This window comes from Olea europaea, chromosome 3, assembly GCF_002742605.1.
Source record: "Olea europaea var. sylvestris chromosome 3, O_europaea_v1, whole genome shotgun sequence".
NCBI lineage: Eukaryota > Viridiplantae > Streptophyta > Magnoliopsida > Lamiales > Oleaceae > Olea > Olea europaea.
Window position 1 is genome coordinate 15,934,384 of NC_036239.1, and position 23,493 is coordinate 15,957,876.

A 23,493-nucleotide genomic window follows, 5' to 3' on the forward strand; every position below is an offset into this window, starting at 1 on the left:
TCATAATTTTCTTTACTTTTCAATCACACATACTCCAAAATTTACTATTCAAACTTTATTTTTATCGAATAATGACCATCAAGTAAGTGCTTAAATTTTAATTTTAATTTTAATTTCATCAAACAAGTACACAATTTTGGTAATTGATTATTTTAGTCAAAAACATAATGATAATAAAAAGTCATCGAAGACGCGCGTTTGCAGGGAAAACTCACCTCTCCAACGAGTAGTAAGTAGATTGTTACTCCAGCTCATCTTCTAGAAGCTGTAGCAAAACCCCCTTTTTAAACTCGTGGGAGCAATCAACAAATGGGGGGCCACCCTCACACTATAAATACCTTCAATTTTCTGCAATACGACACCTTTCTTCTTCCTTATCTCGGGAAAATGGACTCGTCAAATGAAGACCAGATACAGCCACATTTCATCCAAAACGTCGTCGTTATGCGACATGGCGACAGGATCGACAGCTTCGAGCCTCTGTGGCCGTCCACGGCGGCGCGTCCTTGGGATCCTCCGCTGGTGGACGCCGGAAAGGTCCGGGCATTCTACACGGGCCGCAAGTTTCGGAACCAGCTCGGGTTTCCGATCCACCGGGTCTTCGTCTCCCCCTTCCTACGCTGCCTGCAAACCGCCTCCGAAGTGGTGTCTGCCCTCTGCGCCGTCGCTGATCAACATGATGATCCCAATGACATGTCCTCCCATGGCGTCGAAATCGATCCCTCCAAAATCAAGGTCAGTTCACGAGCTAAAAGATTGAGCTGTAAAAAATCGACCGATGTGTTCATTTAAATATTGTCATTTAACATCTAGTGACAAGTTGTTTACACCTGCTTAATTAATATATCAATTTTTGCGTATTGTGTAATTTGAAAATGTCTTCCTTAAAATGTTTTCTTTATGTTCATTCTTGTGAGATTGCTGATCTTTGGCAGATCGTGTCTTGATTAATTGTATGTACAATTTTTGACCTATAGACAATTATTCACATATATATTGCGTGTTAGATTCACCCTTTTTCATGTGCTTGGATGATATTTGGAAAATTATTTGTCTAATGCTGTGACTTATTTTGCCTATCATGATAGTATATATATGTATAAATCCCAGTTATGGTTCTATAAACTTCTCCTGGATCATTATGGGAATTACATCGAGAACTTCTTAAGAAAGAATGCTAATGAGTTTATGTTAGAACCATTTTATAACTTTGCTGATAAATATAAATTTGGAATGGTTAGATTTCACAAAGTTCTGTCAAGTCAGATTTATTGGTTTTTCAATGTAAAAGAATGTTCTCACATTTCAGAATGCACCTCAGAACCTAATTTGGGAATAGAAAATTCTACAGCGACCATTTTCATGGAAAGAGAATTTGACTTATCTTATAATCTCTTAACCAATCAAAACATGTTGATTTTCATGGAAATATGAGGTTTTGCTAACAACTTCCTCAATTGCAGTTGGCGTGTGGTTATTGTACGTAAATGAATTGATATTGCAGGATTCCAGAACATTATATAGATAGTTGAGAAGTCATGATTACTGAAAGCAAAAAAGTTTTATGTCAGTCAACCACAAGAAATAAGAAGATAAAATAATTACTGAAAGTAACTTGCCTCTTCCGCTTAACATCTAGTACTTGATGAGTAGTAAGAAAGTAATTACAGAACTTGAGTTGCCTCCTTGGCCTAACAACTAGTGCTTGGTGAGTAAGAAGAAAGTAATTATATGTACTTATTCCTAAAAATGAAGGCAAATGTGAAGCAATGGATGTAATTTTAGCCAACACTGTTCGACCACATATGTTTGCATTCTGCATAGCTTTGTGGATATGAGGTTCCAATGCATTTGTCTTCTGGCTTTCTGTGATAAAGCAGATTATACCTTCTTGGAACTTTTATTATCATATCTGGGGAGATAATAATGAAGTCGATTAAGAAGCTTCTAGATTAAGGTAATTAATAACATTTTATTAGAAGTGCTTTATTTTCGACTTATGAGCATTCTACTTTTCGACTAGGGAAATAAATTTCATCTTTTCACTAGACTCGTAACATTTGAACAAGGGAGAGGAAGTGAGATAATTTATCACTTCTTGATGATGCTAATGTTCACAGGTGACTATCACTTCTTTGGTAAAAAAATTCAATATCATTGGTGCTGATAAAAATAAAAATGAAATGGACAATCTATGGTGCTATCAATCTTGAGCTTTACATCTCGAGTACTAAGAAAAATTTATGGCCCTATTTAGTATTGATTTAAATCAGATTTTAATCTAAGGGTATGTTTGAGCCACATTCTTTTTAAAGAATATATTTGGAATAGTAGATTAATGGAGAATGTGTGGTTAAAAAAGAATGAAAGTTTTTTATTTGTGTGTAATATTATTTTAATGAAGAATATGTGGTTGAAAATAATTGAAGAAAAATGTGTTTTGGGGAAAAATGGGAATCAAACACCCCCTAAGTCAAAGTCACACAATCAATTTTAACAACATAATTCATAGGTCCCACAACTTTTCAACCACAGATTTCAAAAACTTTTATCAAAATCTACTAAAAATCTAATCTTAATTCCCACCAGGCAAGGGCTATATCTGTATGGAAAGTATCCACTTGCAAGTTGCGGGCATCAAGTGTAGTTAATTTGATTTTTAGTATCAGCTCATAAGTGGTCAGATTTGACCTGTTTGTAGGGCTATCAATTGGAATGATGGTCTTTAGAATTTCACTTGCTTCTGCTTATCAGACTCTTGTGAATTGCGAAGAAGATGCTGAACAACAAAAAACTATAACAAAATGTGTATTAGGGTTCATATCATAAGAGTTGGCAAAGGTTTAAGCTACCTGTTAACCTTGTCCTCTTTTGCCCAGGCTTGAGGCTGACCATACAAAAGATGCTAAACATCAGTGCGAATATAGATTCTAATCTCTGAAATTTTCTGTGCATTTTCTTTCTGTTCGTTATAGATTCAAAAGATTGATTCTGGATTTATGTATGTCTCCTTTTATAATCAATTCCAACAAATGCTGTCACCGTATCGACTCAAAGCCTTCATCACATTTTTCAGGCCTCAATTGAATATGGATTATGTGAGATGCTGAATCCACGAGCCATAAGACTTGACGTGGCTCCTGAAGATGGTGATTTCGGTTTTAATATCTTTCAGTGTGAATCTGTATTACCTGCTGGAACTATTGATCATACTGTAGAACAAGTGTACAAGGAGGTATCAAACACTGAGAACATGTGAAATGTGAAATTTTCAAAACGTCTTTGCCTACACTAGTCTCAATTTTTCTGTGCTGAAACTGTCTTTTACCTACAGATGCCTCAATGGCAAGAGACAGTGGAAGGTGCTAGGGCTAGATATCCAGAGGTTATGAAGGCTCTTGCTGACAAATATCCTTCAGAGAACTTGTTATTGGTGACACACGGTAAGTTTCTTGCTTGGCAGTGCTTAATAATCACAAACTTGAATATAAAAGGTTTTCCTAATATGCTAGCCATATATATCAGAAATATGCATCTAGACATTGTTATTTACAGCATTTTCTCAGATGGGCTGCAATAATGATATTTTATATCTGAATACCTTTGGTTTCTAGAGGAAGAAAGAAAATTTAACCCCCCCCCCCCCCCCCCCCAAAAAAAAAAAAAACAAAAAACAAAAAATAAAAAAATAATAATATCCATAATCTACTCCCCATTTAATGCAAATCATAGGGCAAAAAGACATTGTATGAATGGAAATACAGCTAACTACAGCAGCTATTTTTCCACACTGCCCTCCAAATTGGTTCAAAAATATATATCATTCCCAGCTCCAGCTTGCTATCAGATGAATAGAAAATGGGTCTTGATAGCACTTTGGTAAGAACAGCAGCTAATTATTTTTCTGCTAGAAACAAATGAAATACAAATTTGTTACTTTGAATCTTCTTTTTGATAAAAGCGTTTATCAAATTCAACAAACTTGGTGCAATAATACCAAACAGGATTGTGAGCAATGCTGATTGCAGCTTTGTTTTCACACTAGAGCTTCATTCTATCTCTTGAACAATTTGTAGTTCTTTTAACAATATCTTTAACCACAATAACTAACATATTACTTGAGCCATTGCTCTTAATTTAGCTTTAGCACTTGATCTCGCCACCACATTTTGCTTCTTCTCCAAGTAACTAAACTTCGACCTATAAATGTACAATAACCAGAGATAGACCTAGTGTCAATCATAGAAGCAGCCTAATCACCATTTGTATAAGCTTCAACTTGAAGATAATGATTCTTTGAGAAGAGTAAACCTTTGCTCAGAGAATTTTTCAAGTATCGTATAATTTTCAAAACAGCCTTTATGTGAATTTCACAAGGAGAATGTATAAATTGACTTAACAAACTAACTTCAAATGCAATGTCAGGTCTAATATGAGACGAGTATATCAAATTACCAACCAATCTTTGATGTCAACCTTTATTAACTACATAACTATTGGCAGTGGCTGCTAAATTATGATTAGGATCAATTGGTGTATTTCATGATTTGCAACCTAATTGCTTTGAAAAGATCTAGAAAATACTTCCTTTGACAGAAATATTCCTTTACTTGACCCTCCCACATTAATTCCCAAAATAATATGTTGAAGTTCCCAAATCTTTAATTTCAAACTCTTAAGCCGGCATGCGCTCGAGTATTCTTATTTTACCATCATTTTTGGTGACAATAAATCATCAATGTAGACAATGAGGACCACAATTTTTTTTTCAATGTGTTTAGAGAATACAGTTCAGTCGCCTTGACTCTATGCCCCCCTTTGGCCCTCATTTTTTGAAATGAAAATGGGTGAAATAGCTTTTTTTTTTTTTTTTGAAAAATGAGGGGTTAAAAAGAAGGAGAAATTTTCGATTTACATGTAATTTTATTTTATGGAAGATAATGTGGTTAAAAATAGGGGAAAAATGAAATAGAATTTAATAGGGGCCAAACAAGGGCTATGTATACTATTCAGAGATATCGATGAACTACTTTAGTAAATCTTTCAAACTAAGCTCTAGATGACTGTTTTAGTTTATACGAGGATTTTATTAGTGTGCGCACTTTTTTGCTATCAAAGGTATCTACACTTCCACTTCTAGATTACAATGAAGGAATGCATTTTTACCATCAAGCTATTCAAGACGCCAATTTAGATTAGCCGAAAGGGAAAACTTTGATGAAGTTCATTTTTGCTACCGGAGCGAAAGTTTCTACTTCATCCCGTAAGTTTGTGTAAACTCATATGCCACAAGTATTACCTTATGTGTCAATTGTCCCATCAGTTTTAAGCTTTATTAGCCTTTTCCACTTTAGAATAACTAGAGCGTCGTGTATATTTCTTGGAACAGAAATACAGGAAGACTAGTAGTAAATTCTTTAAATGAAGGTGACAATTCATGTTACTAAACAATTCAAAAATAGGATCCAATTTGCAAGATCTAAACCTTTTCAATGAGCAATTGGGTCATCAAGATCAAAATTTATGATGCTTGGACTCGGGTATGGATATTGAGTACGGGTACGTATCTAAGTGTCGGATATTTTATTTTCTAAAATATAGGATACGGGGATATGGTTAAAAAGAGTCTAAATTTTGGACACGGGTATGTGGGTACGTCTTTCAAACTTCAATTTTTTACTAACTCAAGATGTTATTTTGAATAGACCAAAATCAATTGTTCACAAAGAAGGAAATAGTATTGAATAAGAGATTAAGATGAATAAAATAAAATTTTGGGGTTTAGTTTTCAATTATGAGAAGTTAATTACTAAATGTTATATAAAATAGAAAATGAGGGACTTGATTGCAATTTGGATTTAATGGAGCATTAAGTAGTATTATATGGAACTCAATTTCAATTTATACAAGCAAAACCTTAAGCCACCGATACAAAGAGAGAAGGGAAAAAAAAAAAGAAGAAAAGAGAAGGGTAGGGAAAGGAAAAAGAAAGAAGAAGGGAAAATCTAGCGTCGTCGCCTTTCTCCAACCTCTCAGAGGTGGCGCAAGGTTTATAAAGAGTAGAAAAGGAAAAGAAAAAAGAAAGAAAAAGCAAAAAAGGGCGAAGTGTCTGGTTGAAATTCGGCGGATCCGACACATATCCTAACCCATACCCATGTCATGTCGTATCCGACACAGGTACTCCAACCATTTTGAAGAGTCCGAGCATTAGAGATCAAAATGCATAGAAAGATTACCCATGTTGTACTAAGTAATAGAATGTCCTAAAAGCACATCGAGGACTCCTAGGATCTAACTTTTCCCGATTATGGCTATGTACATGAATAAAGCTACACAATCGAAATTAAAAATTTGGATGAGAGATCTGTAAAAATGTTAGGATAGGTATTTAGCAGTAAGAACAGCTTTTTCCCATAAAGTATGTGTAGAAAAAGAACTTAAGTATGTATGGGATAGATTTCTTGAACCAATAGATTCACTAAAATCAGTCTCCTTTCCATGTTGATAATGTTCCTGGTATGCAGGTTTTGAAATTTACAATAAGTAGAAAAAAAACATAGCGACACAATTAAGACTTTTAGTGATTTTGCTAATTGACAGAAGGTTGCAAGACAATTTTGGAACATGTAGTGTGTAGTATGGCAAAAGAGATTTTAAAATAGGAATACACCATTTTCCCGCAATAGATGAGAGTGAACCACGTGATCTGTTGGAACTAAGGAACAAACAAATTTGAGTGGCTAGTCATGTGATCTGTGGTTCCTGAATCAATGACCCGAGAATTACATGTAAAGCTAGTGGCGTTTAATCAAGTCAAGTGAGCAAGTGCACAAATGGATGAGATATTGCCAATTTGAAACTAATAAAAGAGGAAGCACAATTGGGTTAAAAGGTGATTTATAAATAATTTGACAGCCAAGAATTCAATTGTATTGGAACTATCTGAAATAGGATTGAAAGATGCAAGAAATGGTCTAAATTGGTGTAGAATGGCCAGAAAAAAGAAGAAACGAGCATTGAACAAGTATAAATCTACCCAAAAAATGATTGAACTTGATTAACAAACATCTGAACAAGCCTCGAAGACATTTTAACTGGGCTGAAAATAGGGTGAAACGGACTTAAAATTGCTTAACCAGCCTGATAAGAGACTGAACTGCTTTGAGATGTGCTGAACTGCTTTGAAAGTAGGCTATTCCCCCACCTCAAAATCAGCTGAATTGCTCTGGAATTTCATGTTTATATAGTTTCTAAACCATTTTTCTCCAATTAAAAACACAAAGAATAGGATTTCGGCATAAATCAGCTGCCAAGAAGATAAAAATTCCAAAAATTTGAGCTGGAATACAAATTAGCATGTGGCCTGCTCTAATACCTTATTAAAGCTTGAGGTTCTATCTTATAAAGTCAACCTTGTTAAAAGAGTAGCCTAAGCCCCCATATATTGTACATATTATATCATTATTCCACGTGAGATTATTTAACGTATTCCTACAAGATGGTGGCTCATTTGAGGATGTCAGTATTGAAATTCATGCGCTCGTTTAAGTCTTAGTTAGGATGAATTGCTTGTTGGAGCTAAATGAGCTTCAGTACTATATGGTAAAAAAAAAAAAAGGAGAAATAATTTCTTGCTTCTTTGGTTTGTCAATTTTTACAAGGTTCAAACACATTGCTATACAATTATAAAAGGAAAGAAATAAATGGTCTAATCTATAGCTATACAATCCCCATAAATCTATCTATTCTATTGCTAAACCCTCCCCATGGATACTTCATAATCTATTCCATATTTAATGCACAATCATTGACCAAACCAGATTCTGCGAATGTGGACAGATTTTATGAGTGGAAATACAGCTAATTACAGCTATTTTTCCATAGTCTCAGTATAAATTGTTTTCATGTTTTCTTCTCACAGAGGATGCACATTGTTATAATACATCTTCAAGTTATGCTAAAGGGTACATTCTTGTTTGTTTGTGTTGGTCTGTTGGAATAAGGCAGGTTGTGTGAAAAATGGCCATATCATTGTTCTTAATCGTCGTTTTTGCTTTTCCAGGAGAAGGAGTTGGATCTGTAGTCTCTAGATTCGTGCAGGAGGCCGATATGGTATATGATGTTGCTTATTGTGGATATTCACACTCAAAAAGACCAATATTTTTCAGTGAAAATCAGTCTTTTACTGCTGGAGACTTTGTGGGTTCACACCAAGGCCAAGTTGGCATAAATTTTACCCATCGCAATACAGAATCTAATGATCATTTAGACAAACTAAATTGATGTACCCCTCAATCATTATTTTTGGTATTAGACTGCAGGTGTTGTTCTCGATTTGCTGCCATTGCAAAAGCTTTTGTTGGTTTTCTGATGAAAATAAATGCTGATTTGGTGGTTTATCATTGTCATTGACAAAGTACTAGAATGCTCTGTGACTGTTATGAAAGTAAGTTCAGACTTCCAGATTTTTTTTCTAGAAAATAATGGAAAATGATGTTTCAACTTTTTGTGCTGTGGGATATAATTTTTAGTATGAGAACAATGTTCTGTCTTCAGTCTGTGTTCCATTTTCTTAGGAATAAGTGAATGTTTGGTATGTATGTGAATGAGATTTTAACTTCTTTTTCCTGCCTATGAAACATAGCATACCTTTTCTAAATGTAATGAACCGAATTTAAGTGAAGGAAAAGCATTAACTTTACGAAAGAAAAATGTCATAGAATAGATCTCTACATTTAGCTGTTAAACAAGCCTCAATCCATGAGGCACTACCTGTTAGAAAGGTGTCTTGGTACAAAAGAAATAGAGACAACTAGCCAATAATGTTGGTGTACTTTTTAACTATGAAGTCAAGAATCTAATTACTGAAGTAGTTCTCAGGATTGGCTCATCACCATTGTGATGGACTTGGAAGTGGATCAAGATGATCGAATATGTCCATAGATGTGCTGAACTGCTTTGAAAGTAGGCTATTCCCCCACCTCAAAATCAGCTGAATTGCTCTGGAATTTCATGTTTATATAGTTTCTAAACCATTTTTCTCCAATTAAAAACACAAAGAATAGGATTTCGGCATAAATCAGCTGCCAAGAAGATAAAAATTCCAAAAATTTGAGCTGGAATACTGCAACGTGTACAAAATTCAAAAAAGACTTGGATAGTGGATAAACTTATTGCCTTATAAACTTTACCAGAGGATTATTAGTAGAATCCACAGTATTAGGCTCTTAGAGTTGGAAAACATGTTACGGAACAAAAAGTAAAAATGGAGAAATAGGGTTTCCTGAAAGACCTGGTTCGAAATGACTACAAACATAGTCAACTAAAAACTGCTGAGAATGAATAACCTCACCTCCACAGAGGGAAGATCATGAAGAGAAGAACCTTGTTCACATAGAAACAAAACCCGAAAAGAACATTCTTTTACTAGAGTTTGTGGTGTGAAAAGGGAAAAATAGGATGTCCTACAGACCTGTCTTGAAAAGCCAGGAATGGAATCAACCAAAGATTGGTGAGAATGAATGAAATTTTGCAATTCAAAAAAGACTTGGATAGTGGATAAACTTATTGCCTTATAAACTTTACCAGAGGATTATTAGTAGAATCCACAGTATTAGGCTCTTAGAGTTGGAAAACATGTTACGGAACAAAAAGTAAAAATGGAGAAATAGGGTTTCCTGAAAGACCTGGTTCGAAATGACTACAAACATAGTCAACTAAAAACTGCTGAGAATGAATAACCTCACCTCCACAGAGGGAAGATCATGAAGAGAAGAACCTTGTTCACATAGAAACAGAACCCGAAAAGAACATTCTTTTACTAGAGTTTGTGGTGTGAAAAGGGAAAAATAGGATGTCCTACAGACCTGTCTTGAAAAGCCAGGAATGGAATCAACCAAAGATTGGTGAGAATGAATGAAATTTTGATTACCTCCAAAGAGGGAACACCGTCAAGAAGAGGAGGGACTTGGATTTCCTTGTTCTTCCTAGGCTTGCTGCCGCATGGTGGTGCAGATGTCTGCAGAATCCTTGCCAGCCTCTTCTGTCTGCTACTCCAAAAATTCTTAACATCATTGTCTGTTCTTCCTGGCAAATATGTGGCTATTTTAGCCCATTTGTTACCAAATTGTGCTTGAAGATCTATCACTGTTCTCTCCTCCTCTGCCGAAAACTTCACCCCACTACACAAATTAAACGAGAAGGAAACATGAAAAAGTAAGGCCAGTGTTTTGTGCATGTTTATAATAACAAGTCAGAGAGAAGAAGAACCATATCAATATAACTTTTTCTGTGGAATATCTGAAAAGCCATTCTTAATTGATTAACAGTGATAAATCAGATACAAAGAAGGGTTAATTTCAACGCTCTCGCACACACATCTATAACTGGTTATGAGGTTGATGAAAATGGAGTGGCATTATTTGCATCTGGTTATGAGGTTGATGAAAATGGAGTGGCATTATTTGCATACTTCTTCAAGTTGGGTCGGAGTTTGTTAACCCAACGGAGACGGCACGACTTGCCAGTACGTTGCAAGAGACCTTTGGATCGAATGGAGCTCCAGTCTCTAGGGCCATATTTGTTGACATGGTTTATCAAAACCTCATCTTCTTCTGCCTTCCATGGCCCTTTCTTTATCGCACCCATATCATCACATAACATTCTTTTCCTCCCATCCATTCTCTATCAACATCAATTCGCTCTTCACCACACACATACACATAAAAATAAAATATGCATGCAAAAATCTTGTCTTTTTGAGAATTTTCCAGTAGATTTTTTGTCTCTGGAGTTCTGTCTTTCTTTTGTCAATTTTAAATGAGCAAGAGACCTTTGGATCGAATGGAGCTCCAGTCTCTAGGGCCATATTTGTTGACATGGTTTATCAAAACCTCATCTTCTTCTGCCTTCCATGGCCCTTTCTTTATCGTACCCATATCATCACATAACATTCTCTTCCTCCCATCCATTCTCTATCAACATCAATTCGCTCTTCACCACACACGTATACACATATATATAAAATATGCATGCAAAAATCTTGTTTTTTTGAGAATTTTTCGGTAGATTTTTTGTCGCTGGAGTTCTGTCTTTCATTTGTCAATTTTAAATGTTATTGGCGTGGGGGGTGGTGTAGTGACGGTTAGGAGCGGTTATTGGCATTATCTGTCCACTTTTTAATCCACGTTCTATTATTCTTTTGAATTCAAATTCAGTCCCCGGAATTTCAAAATTATGCTGGCAGCCCTGAAAATGAAAGAAAATATTTAAAAGACTGAATTGTAGTTAATACGTTAAAAAAATGTTCAATTTTGTGTTTAAAGTAAATAATTTTAATATTTAACTGTTTTTTTTTTTTTTTTACAGTACTAATTTATTGATTATATTTTATTGGTTTAATGACTATTTTGATATTTGTAGGATTGGATTATATATATTATTTGCTAAATTGTTAGAATAATTATTAAGTCTCTGAATAAAATAGGTTTCATTTATTTGGCAATTTAATAAGTGCTTTTAAGATTATATTGTATTCAGTTATATAAATAGAATAAGTGTACTAAGTTAATTTTTGTTCTAAATTATTCATGTTTGACAAACATTAAAAAAAAAAATTTCTTTATCAAACTCATTTTTAACCACACATTCTCATAATAAAATAGTTTATACGTAAGCTCAAAACTTTCTTTAAAATAAAATTAAAAAAAAAACTATTTCAAAACTTATTTTCCCTACTAATAAAAAAAAATAAAAAAAAAGGGCACTCACTATTATCATTGTCAATCAGGGCTAAGTTCTTTAATAATTTTTTAGTAATCCATTATTTAATATAATTTTTTCTATTTGAATGAATTTTAACATAAATTCTTTGACATTTAATATTTGCTCATCTGTATACTTTCTTATTATTTAACTGATTTTTTTAATTTTTTTTTTTTAAATGTTGTTAAATTAGCAAGGTTATTTGAACGATTTTATCAATCAAACTGGAGAAGACAATCACTCATTTACTATGAAAATAAGCAATATTTCCTTTATAAATATAAAATACTTAACCCTTGTTTGGTATTGTTTAAAATCTTTATTTTAATTTAATTCAAAGTCAACAATTAATTTTAATCACTCATTTTATGGGATCCATAATTTTTCAACTACACATTTCATCAAAATCTACTAAAAATCTAATTTTAATCACCACCAAACAGGGGTTTATAAGTACATTCAAGCATGAACATTTTTTTCCTTAAAAAAAAAAAAAGAAAGAAAGAAAAAGATGATTTTTTTTTTTTTCAAATTTACTTATAATTAAATTTAACTTACGTATAAACGGAGTCAAACATACTTTGAGACACAAAATGTTTGGACCGTAGCCCCATAGAAAATAAAATTTTTTTAGTTAAAAAAATACTTATAAATCACATTTTGACAAAAATTACTTATAAAATATGTTAAATGTATTATTTATCAAGATGCTTATTTTATTTACTTTTTATGTAAATTCACCTACAGGTAAACTAATTTTCTTATTTGTGAAAGTTGAAAATAAATAAAATATTTATTTTGAGGTAAGGCAAAGATTATTTTCAAAAAAAATGTAACCTTTCCGATTTCCCGAAAATAAAAAATAACATTATATTGGACAATGCTTCCACTCAATCACATAATCTACACCATCTTTTCCACTTGCTCACATGACAATACACAATTGAACAATTTCACGCAATCAATTGTATATACAAAAAAGAGTACAAATGACATTGTCCAACGAATTAAACAATTACACTTGTATGTAGAATGGTTTCGGCTCTTGCTGCCTAAAGGGGCTAGTGATCGATATATTATTGATCTCTTCAGTTAGGGATTTGGATTTGGGAGAAGCGTGCGAAGCGAGAACTGGAAAAATTGTGAGATGAATAAGTTGAAAATTCGGTGAAACTTATAATCAGTTGTATATACACTAGCCCAAACCTATATCTAGAAGGAAAAGGAAATATATTGTCCTATTATTACATTAATTTCTAACGAGACTAGAATATAAGATATATGCATTAATTCCTTAACTATTGTTCTATTTTAAATGGTTTGCTTGTTGTCCACTTGATCAACCCTACTGGGGTAAAATTACAAGCTTGCAGCTCGGAAATTCCAGCTCTCATTTGCCTTCCAATCAGCCATTAAGGCAAAATTCGAGTCCATGAATGGTGTCAACTCCTCAAGTGGCTCGAGTCCATAAATTATGTTACTTCTGAAGAACTGGATTGATACTAGCACAAGCACAAAAGTAGCGTGGTGAAAAAGGTCGATCATTTTCTTATAAAGCCCATGTTCGGTTCTCGTTTTCTAAAACTCATTTTAATCACGCATTTCAAGGAATTTACAACTTTTTATCAGCTTTTCAACTTCATATTTCATCAACTTTTATCAAAATCTACTTTTTAGCTAAACCAAGAAAAAAATGAGACTGTAAATCCGGAGAATATCAGGAGTGATACGAGCAAAGGCTATAATTTCAAGTCTATTAATGAACAACAAATACAATCGATGAGGATGCACTGCCCACAGGTCGGAACTTGGACCCACTCAAAATACATGCGTATATGTGCTCCTATGTGAATATACACATACAAATATATTCACATACAAAATGACACGAATGCAAAATTGGCATCAGGTGAGTCTTCCATACCCTTCGTATTTTGCGTACAGTTCATTTTCATGCATTTAGGATCGTTGTCGTTGGAGATTGCACTTAGTGCAAGGTTTCCACTATCGATCTGGCCCAGATGCTAAAACCACGTTTTCAGCAATCATCCGCTTTGCACTTGGTTACGAAGCTCCTATTTGACAACCATCATTTGAAAACTCATTTTCAACTAAATATTCACACAATAAGATATTTTGCACATAAACTTAAAATTTTTCTCAGCTTTTTAATTACACATTCTCCTAAAAATCACTATTCAAAACATTATTTTTATTTTTTGCAAATAATGGTTGTCTAACAGGGACTTGACATTTACCATGGATACAATAACTAGTGCACTAGAAGTGCGTTTTTCCCAATCCTCTCGTGCGAGGAAAAAAGGTCCTTATTTCAGTTTATCCCTTTAATACAACACAATACCATCCAATCCTCCTACATAGCGTACCAAAAATGTCATCCCCATTTTTTTTTTTTTTTTTTTATTTATCGAAACCTTTCGCTTTAGACGCGCCTTGAACATTCTTCAATGTAAAATCATAAACCTGCACAAATCTCTCTAGACCACACATTTTGCTTCACAAGCTTATTAATTTCTAACAAGATTTCTATAGATTTAATTTAAATTTTACGTGTTAACTAATGGAAAAGATAAAATATTCTTCAAAATATATTTTAAAACTCAATCAAGGCAATTTTACCTCTGATAGAAACAATTATACCCTATTCATGTAGAAATACTGAGATCAACTGGTCTCTTTTCATTTTAAAAAACATCCAAATTAGGCAACTCAATCAATGAAAATATGCTAAAATGCATTAAAAAAGTGTCATGGCTTGCTCAAAAGAATGTAAATAGAAAAGGAAAATATTCACCAAATAAATAATAATAAACCACCAAAAGTCACCACAATGTAGGCAGTGAAAATAATAGCCATAAAAATCACTCGAGAGTTCAATTTTAGTTCTCAATTCCAAAACAATAAAATTCGTTTAGAATCAAAACTCACAATGGCTAACAGCACATTTATTGTTCTATATAATTGAACCCTAGGCAACACCATCTATTTTGCTCGGCCTTCAAGTAAAAGATTACACTTTCAGGGTGGAAGAGAGTAATTAATAAACATAGACACCTTTTCTATCAAAACTTCGATGAACTTTTGGACTGTAACCTACCCAAGGAACCTTAAGAAAGTTACTTTTAAACCCCAGGTACAAGGCAAAAACATGAAACAAACTCATCGAATAAGAAGATATCCTTCTCTTCCACGTTTAGCCTGGGGAGAGAAGAATCTGAAATTTTAAATAGCACATCCCTATACAGCAAATTGAATTCTCCGGGCCATGCTTCTCCTTAGTTCCCGATAAAATGGTATTTCACAAAGTCAATCCATTGAAAGGACAGGAGGTATGAAAAGCTTTGAGCTGTAATGAGAATACATATGTTGGTAAATACTATCAAAAAAGGCTCCTATGTGAAACGTGGGCTCCCTACAACCAACTCAAAATGACAACAATACAAGTGCTGATGATGTTTTGAAGAGGCTATTCATTGGAGATGTACTTGCTCAGCAGAAACACGAAATACTGAAGGAATATTATACTTGATACTTCAATAGCTTGTCCTTCACGGGTGGCTCCAAGGTAGACATACATTGTTCCCATGCTCCGTTTTTTAGCATCTGGCAAGAATGTCATTGATTTAAAAATGTATTAATTATGTATCTCCTCAAATAGCGAACAGAATACTTGGGGGCATATAGGTGATTTGAACGTCCACACTCCCCATATGAGTGGAATTTGATTGCGGTTAGCATCTTGGGAACCACTTGATCATCAAATATATGCTCCCCCACAAAGAATAACTAGCTTCAAATATTGGTTCCTTATTCACACTTTCTCCGTCCTTTCCTGCAATTTTGGTGCTAGTAAGGTTGAGTGCTTTTTTTTTTTTTTTTTTTTTTTTCATTTTCCTTTTCCATGGTGGCAGGGTATAGCAGGTGAAGAAGATGTTCAAATACAGTGCTCAACTAGAATATCTTTTGCAAAGTAATTTGGTTCATAGCTATCATTATTGTGGCCAGGTACGAGCTAGAGATACTAAAACTAAGCCATAAAAGAAGTAACTGTCTGTCTCCAAACATGGTTGGAAGACCTACTTGCTTCTTACTCTTTAAGCTATACAAATTACCTTTATTTCAATGTAATAAGTAAACTTCAACTTTAACCAATAAAGAACATTTATTTTAAAGCTAACTATTCCTTTATAAGTAAACGTTCTGAGTCGTAGAGAACTGAATATATCAAGGAGGAGCTGCTTACTTGTTTATAGCCATGCAAAACCTGGCAAATTTCTTTGTGCAGATCTTCACTCCTTATTTCCTGTTAAGAAGAATAAGATAATTATTCAATCAACTTAATACATATTTCTTAAGAAGGCTTTAATGAAAAGGGTGACAGCACGTCACTTACATGCCAACTAGCAATAGCTTTGCACATGAAAACGAGAGAACTTAAAGCTCCAGATGGGTTTGCTCTAACCTAAAAGACATTGATAACATGAAATGAATGCCAATATATGGTCGAAATCCTGTCATACAAGAAAACAAGTGCATACCATTGCACATAAACCTCTGAAAGCATCTTCCTTCTCGACATCGTCCCGTATCCTGTCACAAGTTTATAATAAGCAGATAGATTACAAAATAAAAAATTTGGTTACCTGGAAAAGGTTAATTCTAATATCAAGTATATAACGTGACAAACTTTTGACGAAATGATTTTCCCATACGTACTCCTTACCTATGATGCTCGGACTCAAGTATGGATAAGTATCTAAGTGTTGGATCCTTTATTTTCTAAAATAAAGGATACAAGGATATGGTTAAAAAGAATATAAATTTTAAATCGGGTACTTGAGTACGTTTTTCAAGTTTCAATTTTTTTACTAACCCAAGATCTCATTTTGAATAGACCAAAATCAATTGTTCACAAAGAAGGAAATAGTATTGAATAAGAGATTAAGATGAATAAAATAAAATTTTGGGGTTTAGTTTTCAATTATGAGAAGTTAATTACTAAATGTTATATAAAATAGAAAATGAGGGACTTGATTGCAATTTGGATTTAATGGAGCATTAAGTAGTATTATATGGAACTCAATTTCAATTTATACAAGCAAAACCTTAAGCCACCGATACAAAGAGAGAAGGGAAAAAAAAAAAGAAGAAAAGAGAAGGGTAGGGAAAGGAAAAAGAAAGAAGAAGGGAAAATCTAGTGTCGTCGCCTTTCTCCAACCTCTCAGAGGTGGCGCAAGGTTTATAAAGAGTAGAAAAGGAAAAGAAAAAAGAAAGAAAAAGCAAAAAAGGGCGAAGTGTCTGGTTGAAATTCGGCGGATCCGACACATATCCTAACCCATACCCATGTCATGTCGTATCCGACACAGGTACTCCAACCATTTTGAAGAGTCCGAGCATTAGAGATCAAAATGCATGGAAAGATTACCCATGTTGTACTAAGTAATAGAATGTCCTAAAAGCACATCGAGGACTCCTAGGATCTAACTTTTCCCGATTATGGCTATGTACATGAATAAAGCTACACAATCGAAATTAAAAATTTGGATGAGAGATTTGTAAAAATGTTAGGATAGGTATTTAGCAGTAAGAACAGCTTTTTCCCATAAAGTATGTGTAGAAAAAGAACTTAAGTATGTATGGGATAGATTTCTTGAACCAATAGATTCACTAAAATCAGTCTCCTTTCCATGTTGATAATGTTCCTGGTATGCAGGTTTTGAAATTTACAATAAGTAGAAAAAAAACATAGCGACACAATTAAGACTTTTAGTGATTTTGCTAATTGACAGAAGGTTGCAAGACAATTTTGGAACATGTAGTGTGTAGTATGGCAAAAGAGATTTTAAAATAGGAATACACCATTTTCCCGCAATAGATGAGAGTGAACCACGTGATCTGTTGGAACTAAGGAACAGACAAATTTGAGTGGCTAGTCATGTGATCTGTGGTTCCTGAATCAATGACCCGAGAATTACATGTAAAGCTAGTGGCGTTTAATCAAGTCAAGTGAGCAAGTGCACAAATGGATGAGATATTGCCAATTTGAAACTAATAAAAGAGGAAGCACAATTGGGTTAAAAGGTGATTTATAAATAATTTGACAGCCAAGAATTCAATTGTATTGGAACTATCTGAAATAGGATTGAAAGATGCAAGAAATGGTCTAAATTGGTGTAGAATGGCCAGAAAAAAGAAGAAACGAGCATTGAACAAGTATAAATCTACCCAAAAAATGATTGAACTTGATTAACAAACATCTGAACAAGCCTCGAAGACATTTTAAGTGGGCTGAAAATAGGGTGAAACGGACTTAAAATTGCTTAACCAGCCTGATAAGAGACTGAACTGCTTTGAGATGTGCTGAACTGCTTTGAAAGTAGGCTATTCCCCCACCTCAAAATCAGCTGAATTGCTCTGGAATTTCATGTTTATATAGTTTCTAAACCATTTTTCTCCAATTAAAAACACAAAGAATAGGATTTCGGCATAAATCAGCTGCCAAGAAGATAAAAATTCCAAAAATTTGAGCTGGAATGCAAATTAGCATGTGGCCTGCTCTAATACCTTATTAAAGCTTGAGGTTCTATCTTATAAAGTCAACCTTGTTAAAAGAGTAGCCTAAGCCCCCATATATTGTACATATTATATCATTATTCCACGTGAGATTATTTAACGTATTCCTACAAGATGGTGGCTCATTTGAGGATGTCAGTATTGAAATTCATGCGCTCGTTTAAGTCTTAGTTAGGATGAATTGCTTGTTGGAGCTAAATGAGCTTCAGTACTATATGGTAAAAAAAAAAAAAAAGGAGAAATAATTTCTTGCTTCTTTGGTTTGTCAATTTTTACAAGGTTCAAACACATTGCTATACAATTATAAAAGGAAAGAAATAAATGGTCTAATCTATAGCTATACAATCCCCATAAATCTATCTATTCTATTGCTAAACCCTCCCCATGGATACTTCATAATCTATTCCATATTTAATGCACAATCATTGACCAAACCAGATTCTGCGAATGTGGACAGATTTTATGAGTGGAAATACAGCTAATTACAGCTATTTTTCCATAGTCTCAGTATAAATTGTTTTCATGTTTTCTTCTCACAGAGGATGCACATTGTTATAATACATCTTCAAGTTATGCTAAAGGGTACATTCTTGTTTGTTTGTGTTGGTCTGTTGGAATAAGGCAGGTTGTGTGAAAAATGGCCATATCATTGTTCTTAATCGTCGTTTTTGCTTTTCCAGGAGAAGGAGTTGGATCTGTAGTCTCTAGATTCGTGCAGGAGGCCGATATGGTATATGATGTTGCTTATTGTGGATATTCACACTCAAAAAGACCAATATTTTTCAGTGAAAATCAGTCTTTTACTGCTGGAGACTTTGTGGGTTCACACCAAGGCCAAGTTGGCATAAATTTTACCCATCGCAATACAGAATCTAATGATCATTTAGACAAACTAAATTGATGTACCCCTCAATCATTATTTTTGGTATTAGACTGCAGGTGTTGTTCTCGATTTGCTGCCATTGCAAAAGCTTTTGTTGGTTTTCTGATGAAAATAAATGCTGATTTGGTGGTTTATCATTGTCATTGACAAAGTACTAGAATGCTCTGTGACTGTTATGAAAGTAAGTTCAGACTTCCAGATTTTTTTTCTAGAAAATAATGGAAAATGATGTTTCAACTTTTTGTGCTGTGGGATATAATTTTTAGTATGAGAACAATGTTCTGTCTTCAGTCTGTGTTCCATTTTCTTAGGAATAAGTGAATGTTTGGTATGTATGTGAATGAGATTTTAACTTCTTTTTCCAGCCTATGAAACATAGCATACCTTTTCTAAATGTAATGAACCGAATTTAAGTGAAGGAAAAGCATTAACTTTACGAAAGAAAAATGTCATAGAATAGATCTCTACATTTAGCTGTTAAACAAGCCTCAATCCATGAGGCACTACCTGTTAGAAAGGTGTCTTGGTACAAAAGAAATAGAGACAACTAGCCAATAATGTTGGTGTACTTTTTAACTATGAAGTCAAGAATCTAATTACTGAAGTAGTTCTCAGGATTGGCTCATCACCATTGTGATGGACTTGGAAGTGGATCAAGATGATCGAATATGTCCATGGGAGGGAAGTCATCAATGAAGCTGTCCGGTGTTACAATGTTTTGATTTTCTCCTTGACTTGGAGTATGAGAGCCTCCATCTGGTCCAAAACAGGATGGCAAGATAGGAAGTTGTCCAGTGCCCAGTTCAGAACCACTACATTGTCCAAAAACATCATAAAAATTAGGATCTCCGAGCCTAGTGATGAAGTCTTGGTTTTCTACTGGTAAAGAATAATCTGGCTGGAGTTGTAGAATCTGAGGAAATGGGAGTTGTAACTGCTGTTCTTCATATGATTGCTTGTCAACGGCCGGATTGAACTCAATTTGATGTGGGCTATGTTCAAAATTCAGCGAACCGGGATACATTAACCCTTGTAAAGGCACCATTTTGATTGTCTCAGAATCATCAATATATGGTGATGAGCAAGATCGTGACTTGATTATTGATTCTTCCTCTCTCAACATGCTGAATATTGGTGCCTGAGATTGAAAACAATTAGATAATTTAGATAACCCAATAACTTTATATGACTCGTGTAAGGGTCTAAGCAGCCAGAGGAGAACCGGGAATTATACTACGTTAATCCTCATCACGACTACTTGTTCGACGCTTGTTTCATGGGTCTTAGGTGGGAACTTGAAGAATTTTTATCCTATTAAGCGCATTTAGCATATTTTATCATAATAGCAAAAGTGAGTAGAACTGACTCCATTGTGTTTGCTGCCACAGATCTCAATGGTTATACCACTTGCTTAACGCTATACTTTGATTCTGCCTCGTTTGATAGAAAATAGGCTCTAATATTCTCCATAAACATGATATTGTCGTAAAAACCAGTGGTTGATTAGCCAAAGAACTTTTCTCAATCCACCCATTATAATCAGATGCATGCTCTTTGCTGAGGAATGAAATCAGGGACAATGCTGAAGCGACCTTGGGTTATTTGCCAATTCGAACACATTAACATCATAATCTGCAACGTGTACAAAATTCAAAAAAGACTTGGATAGTGGATAAACTTATTGCCTTATAAACTTTACCAGAGGATTATTAGTAGAATCCACAGTATTAGGCTCTTAGAGTTGGAAAACATGTTACGGAACAAAAAGTAAAAATGGAGAAATAGGGTTTCCTGAAAGACCTGGTTCGAAATGACTACAAACATAGTCAACTAAAAACTGCTGAGAATGAATAACCTCACCTCCACAGAGGGAAGATCATGAAGAGAAGAACCTTGTTCACATAGAAACAGAACCCGAAAAGAACATTCTTTTACTAGAGTTTGTGGTGTGAAAAGGGAAAAATAGGATGTCCTACAGACCTGTCTTGAAAAGCCAGGAATGGAATCAACCAAAGATTGGTGAGAATGAATGAAATTTTGCTTACCTCCAAAGAGGGAACACCGTCAAGAAGAGGAGGGACTTGGATTTCCTTGTTCTTCCTAGGCTTGCTGCCGCATGGTGGTGCAGATGTCTGCAGAATCCTTGCCAGCCTCTTCTGTCTGCTACTCCAAAAATTCTTAACATCATTGTCTGTTCTTCCTGGCAAATATGTGGCTATTTTAGCCCATTTGTTACCAAATTGTGCTTGAAGATCTATCACTGTTCTCTCCTCCTCTGCCGAAAACTTCACCCCACTACACAAATTAAACGAGAAGGAAACATGAAAAAGTAAGGCCAGTGTTTTGTGCATGTTTATAATAACAAGTCAGAGAGAAGAAGAACCATATCAATATAACTTTTTCTGTGGAATATCTGAAAAGCCATTCTTAATTGATTAACAGTGATAAATCAGATACAAAGAAGGGTTAATTTCAACGCTCTCGCACACACATCTATAACTGGTTATGAGGTTGATGAAAATGGAGTGGCATTATTTGCATCTGGTTATGAGGTTGATGAAAATGGAGTGGCATTATTTGCATACTTCTTCAAGTTGGGTCGGAGTTTGTTAACCCAACGGAGACGGCACGACTTGCCAGTACGTTGCAAGAGACCTTTGGATCGAATGGAGCTCCAGTCTCTAGGGCCATATTTGTTGACATGGTTTATCAAAACCTCATCTTCTTCTGCCTTCCATGGCCCTTTCTTTATCGTACCCATATCATCACATAACATTCTCTTCCTCCCATCCATTCTCTATCAACATCAATTCGCTCTTCACCACACACGTATACACATATATATAAAATATGCATGCAAAAATCTTGTTTTTTTGAGAATTTTTCGGTAGATTTTTTGTCGCTGGAGTTCTGTCTTTCATTTGTCAATTTTAAATGTTATTGGCGTGGGGGGTGGTGTAGTGACGGTTAGGAGCGGTTATTGGCATTATCTGTCCACTTTTTAATCCACGTTCTATTATTCTTTTGAATTCAAATTCAGTCCCCGGAATTTCAAAATTATGCTGGCAGCCCTGAAAATGAAAGAAAATATTTAAAAGACTGAATTGTATTTAATATTTTAAAAAATATTCAATTTTGTATTTAAAGTAAATAATTTTAATATTTAACTGTTTTTTTTTTTTACAGTACTAATTTATTGGTTATATTTTATTGGTTTAATGACTATTTTGATATTTGTAGGATTGGATTATATATATTATTTGCTAAATTGTTAGAATAATTATTAAGTCTCTGAATAAAATAGGTTTCATTTATTTGGCAATTTAATAAGTGCTTTTAAGATTATATTGTATTCAGTTATAGAAATAGAATAAGTGTACTAAGTTAATTTTGTTCTAAATTATTCATGTTCGACAAACATTAAAAAAAAAAAGTTTTTTCTTTATCAAACTCATTTTTAACCACACATTCTCATAATAAAATAGTTTATACTTAAGCTCAAAACTTTCTTCAAAAAAAACTATTTCAAAACTTATTTTCTTTAAAGTTTTTTTTTTTAAAAATAGTTTTGAATGTTGTTAAATTAGCAAGGTTATTTGAACGATTTTATCATTCAAACTGGAGAAGACAATCACTCATTTACTATGAAAATAAGCAATATTTCCTTTATAAATAGAGAATACTTAACCCTTGTTTGGTATTGATTAAAATCTTAATTTTAATTTAATTCAAAGTCAACAATTAATTTTAATCACTCATTTTATGGGATCCATAATTTTTCAACCACACATTTCATCAAAATCTACTAAAAATCTAATTTTAATCTCCACCAAACAGGGGTTTATAAGTACATTCAAGCATGAACATTTTTTTCCTTAAAAAAAAAAAGAAAAAAAAATTTACTTATAATTAAATTTAACTTACGTATAAACTGAGTCAAACATACTTTGAGACACAAAATGTTTGGACCGTAGCCCCATAGAAAATTAAATTTTTTTAGTTAAAAAAATACATATAAATCACATTTTGACAAAAATTACTTATAAAATATGTTAAATGTATTATTTATCAAGATGCTTATTTTATTTACTTTTTATGTAAATTCACCTACAGGTAAACTAATTTTCTCATTTGTGAGAGTTGAAAATAAATAAAATATTTATTTTGAGGTAAGGCAAAGATTATTTTCAAAAAAAATGTAACCTTTCCGATTCCCTGAAAATAAAAAATAATATTATATTGGACAATTTTTC

General features: G+C 33.8%; 3 protein-coding genes and 1 long non-coding RNA gene across 4 annotated transcripts; 1 reads left to right on the top strand and 3 right to left on the bottom strand.

Moving 5' to 3' along the window:
- The first annotated feature begins 314 nt into the window (after positions 1–314).
- LOC111387271 lies at positions 315–8,555 on the top strand. Its single transcript, XM_023011817.1, has 4 exons — positions 315–735; positions 3,077–3,235; positions 3,335–3,443; positions 8,063–8,555. Exons 1-4 carry the CDS (start codon positions 388–390, stop codon positions 8,281–8,283), a joined length of 837 nt encoding a protein of 278 aa, XP_022867585.1. The 5' UTR covers positions 315–387; the 3' UTR covers positions 8,284–8,555.
- Positions 8,556–8,742: 187 nt separating this feature from the next.
- LOC111379003 (transcription factor DUO1-like) lies at positions 8,743–11,076 on the bottom strand. The gene is made up of 4 exons (XM_023002314.1): positions 10,832–11,076; positions 10,472–10,541; positions 9,932–10,181; positions 8,743–8,772 (listed from the first exon to the last, which is right to left on the bottom strand). Exons 1-4 carry the CDS (start codon positions 10,968–10,970, stop codon positions 8,743–8,745), a joined length of 489 nt encoding a protein of 162 aa, XP_022858082.1. The 5' UTR covers positions 10,971–11,076.
- A 3,516-nt stretch (positions 11,077–14,592) lies between these two features.
- LOC111387281 lies at positions 14,593–16,430 on the bottom strand. Its single transcript, XR_002701383.1, has 4 exons — positions 16,323–16,430; positions 16,178–16,246; positions 16,028–16,087; positions 14,593–15,387 (listed from the first exon to the last, which is right to left on the bottom strand). It is a non-coding gene; the product is annotated as an uncharacterized LOC111387281 (long non-coding RNA).
- A 2,990-nt stretch (positions 16,431–19,420) lies between these two features.
- On the bottom strand, positions 19,421–22,148 carry LOC111387260 (transcription factor DUO1-like). The gene is made up of 3 exons (XM_023011806.1): positions 21,826–22,148; positions 21,286–21,535; positions 19,421–20,378 (listed from the first exon to the last, which is right to left on the bottom strand). Exons 1-3 carry the CDS (start codon positions 22,032–22,034, stop codon positions 19,866–19,868), a joined length of 972 nt encoding a protein of 323 aa, XP_022867574.1. The 5' UTR covers positions 22,035–22,148; the 3' UTR covers positions 19,421–19,865.
- Positions 22,149–23,493: the final 1,345 nt, after the last annotated feature.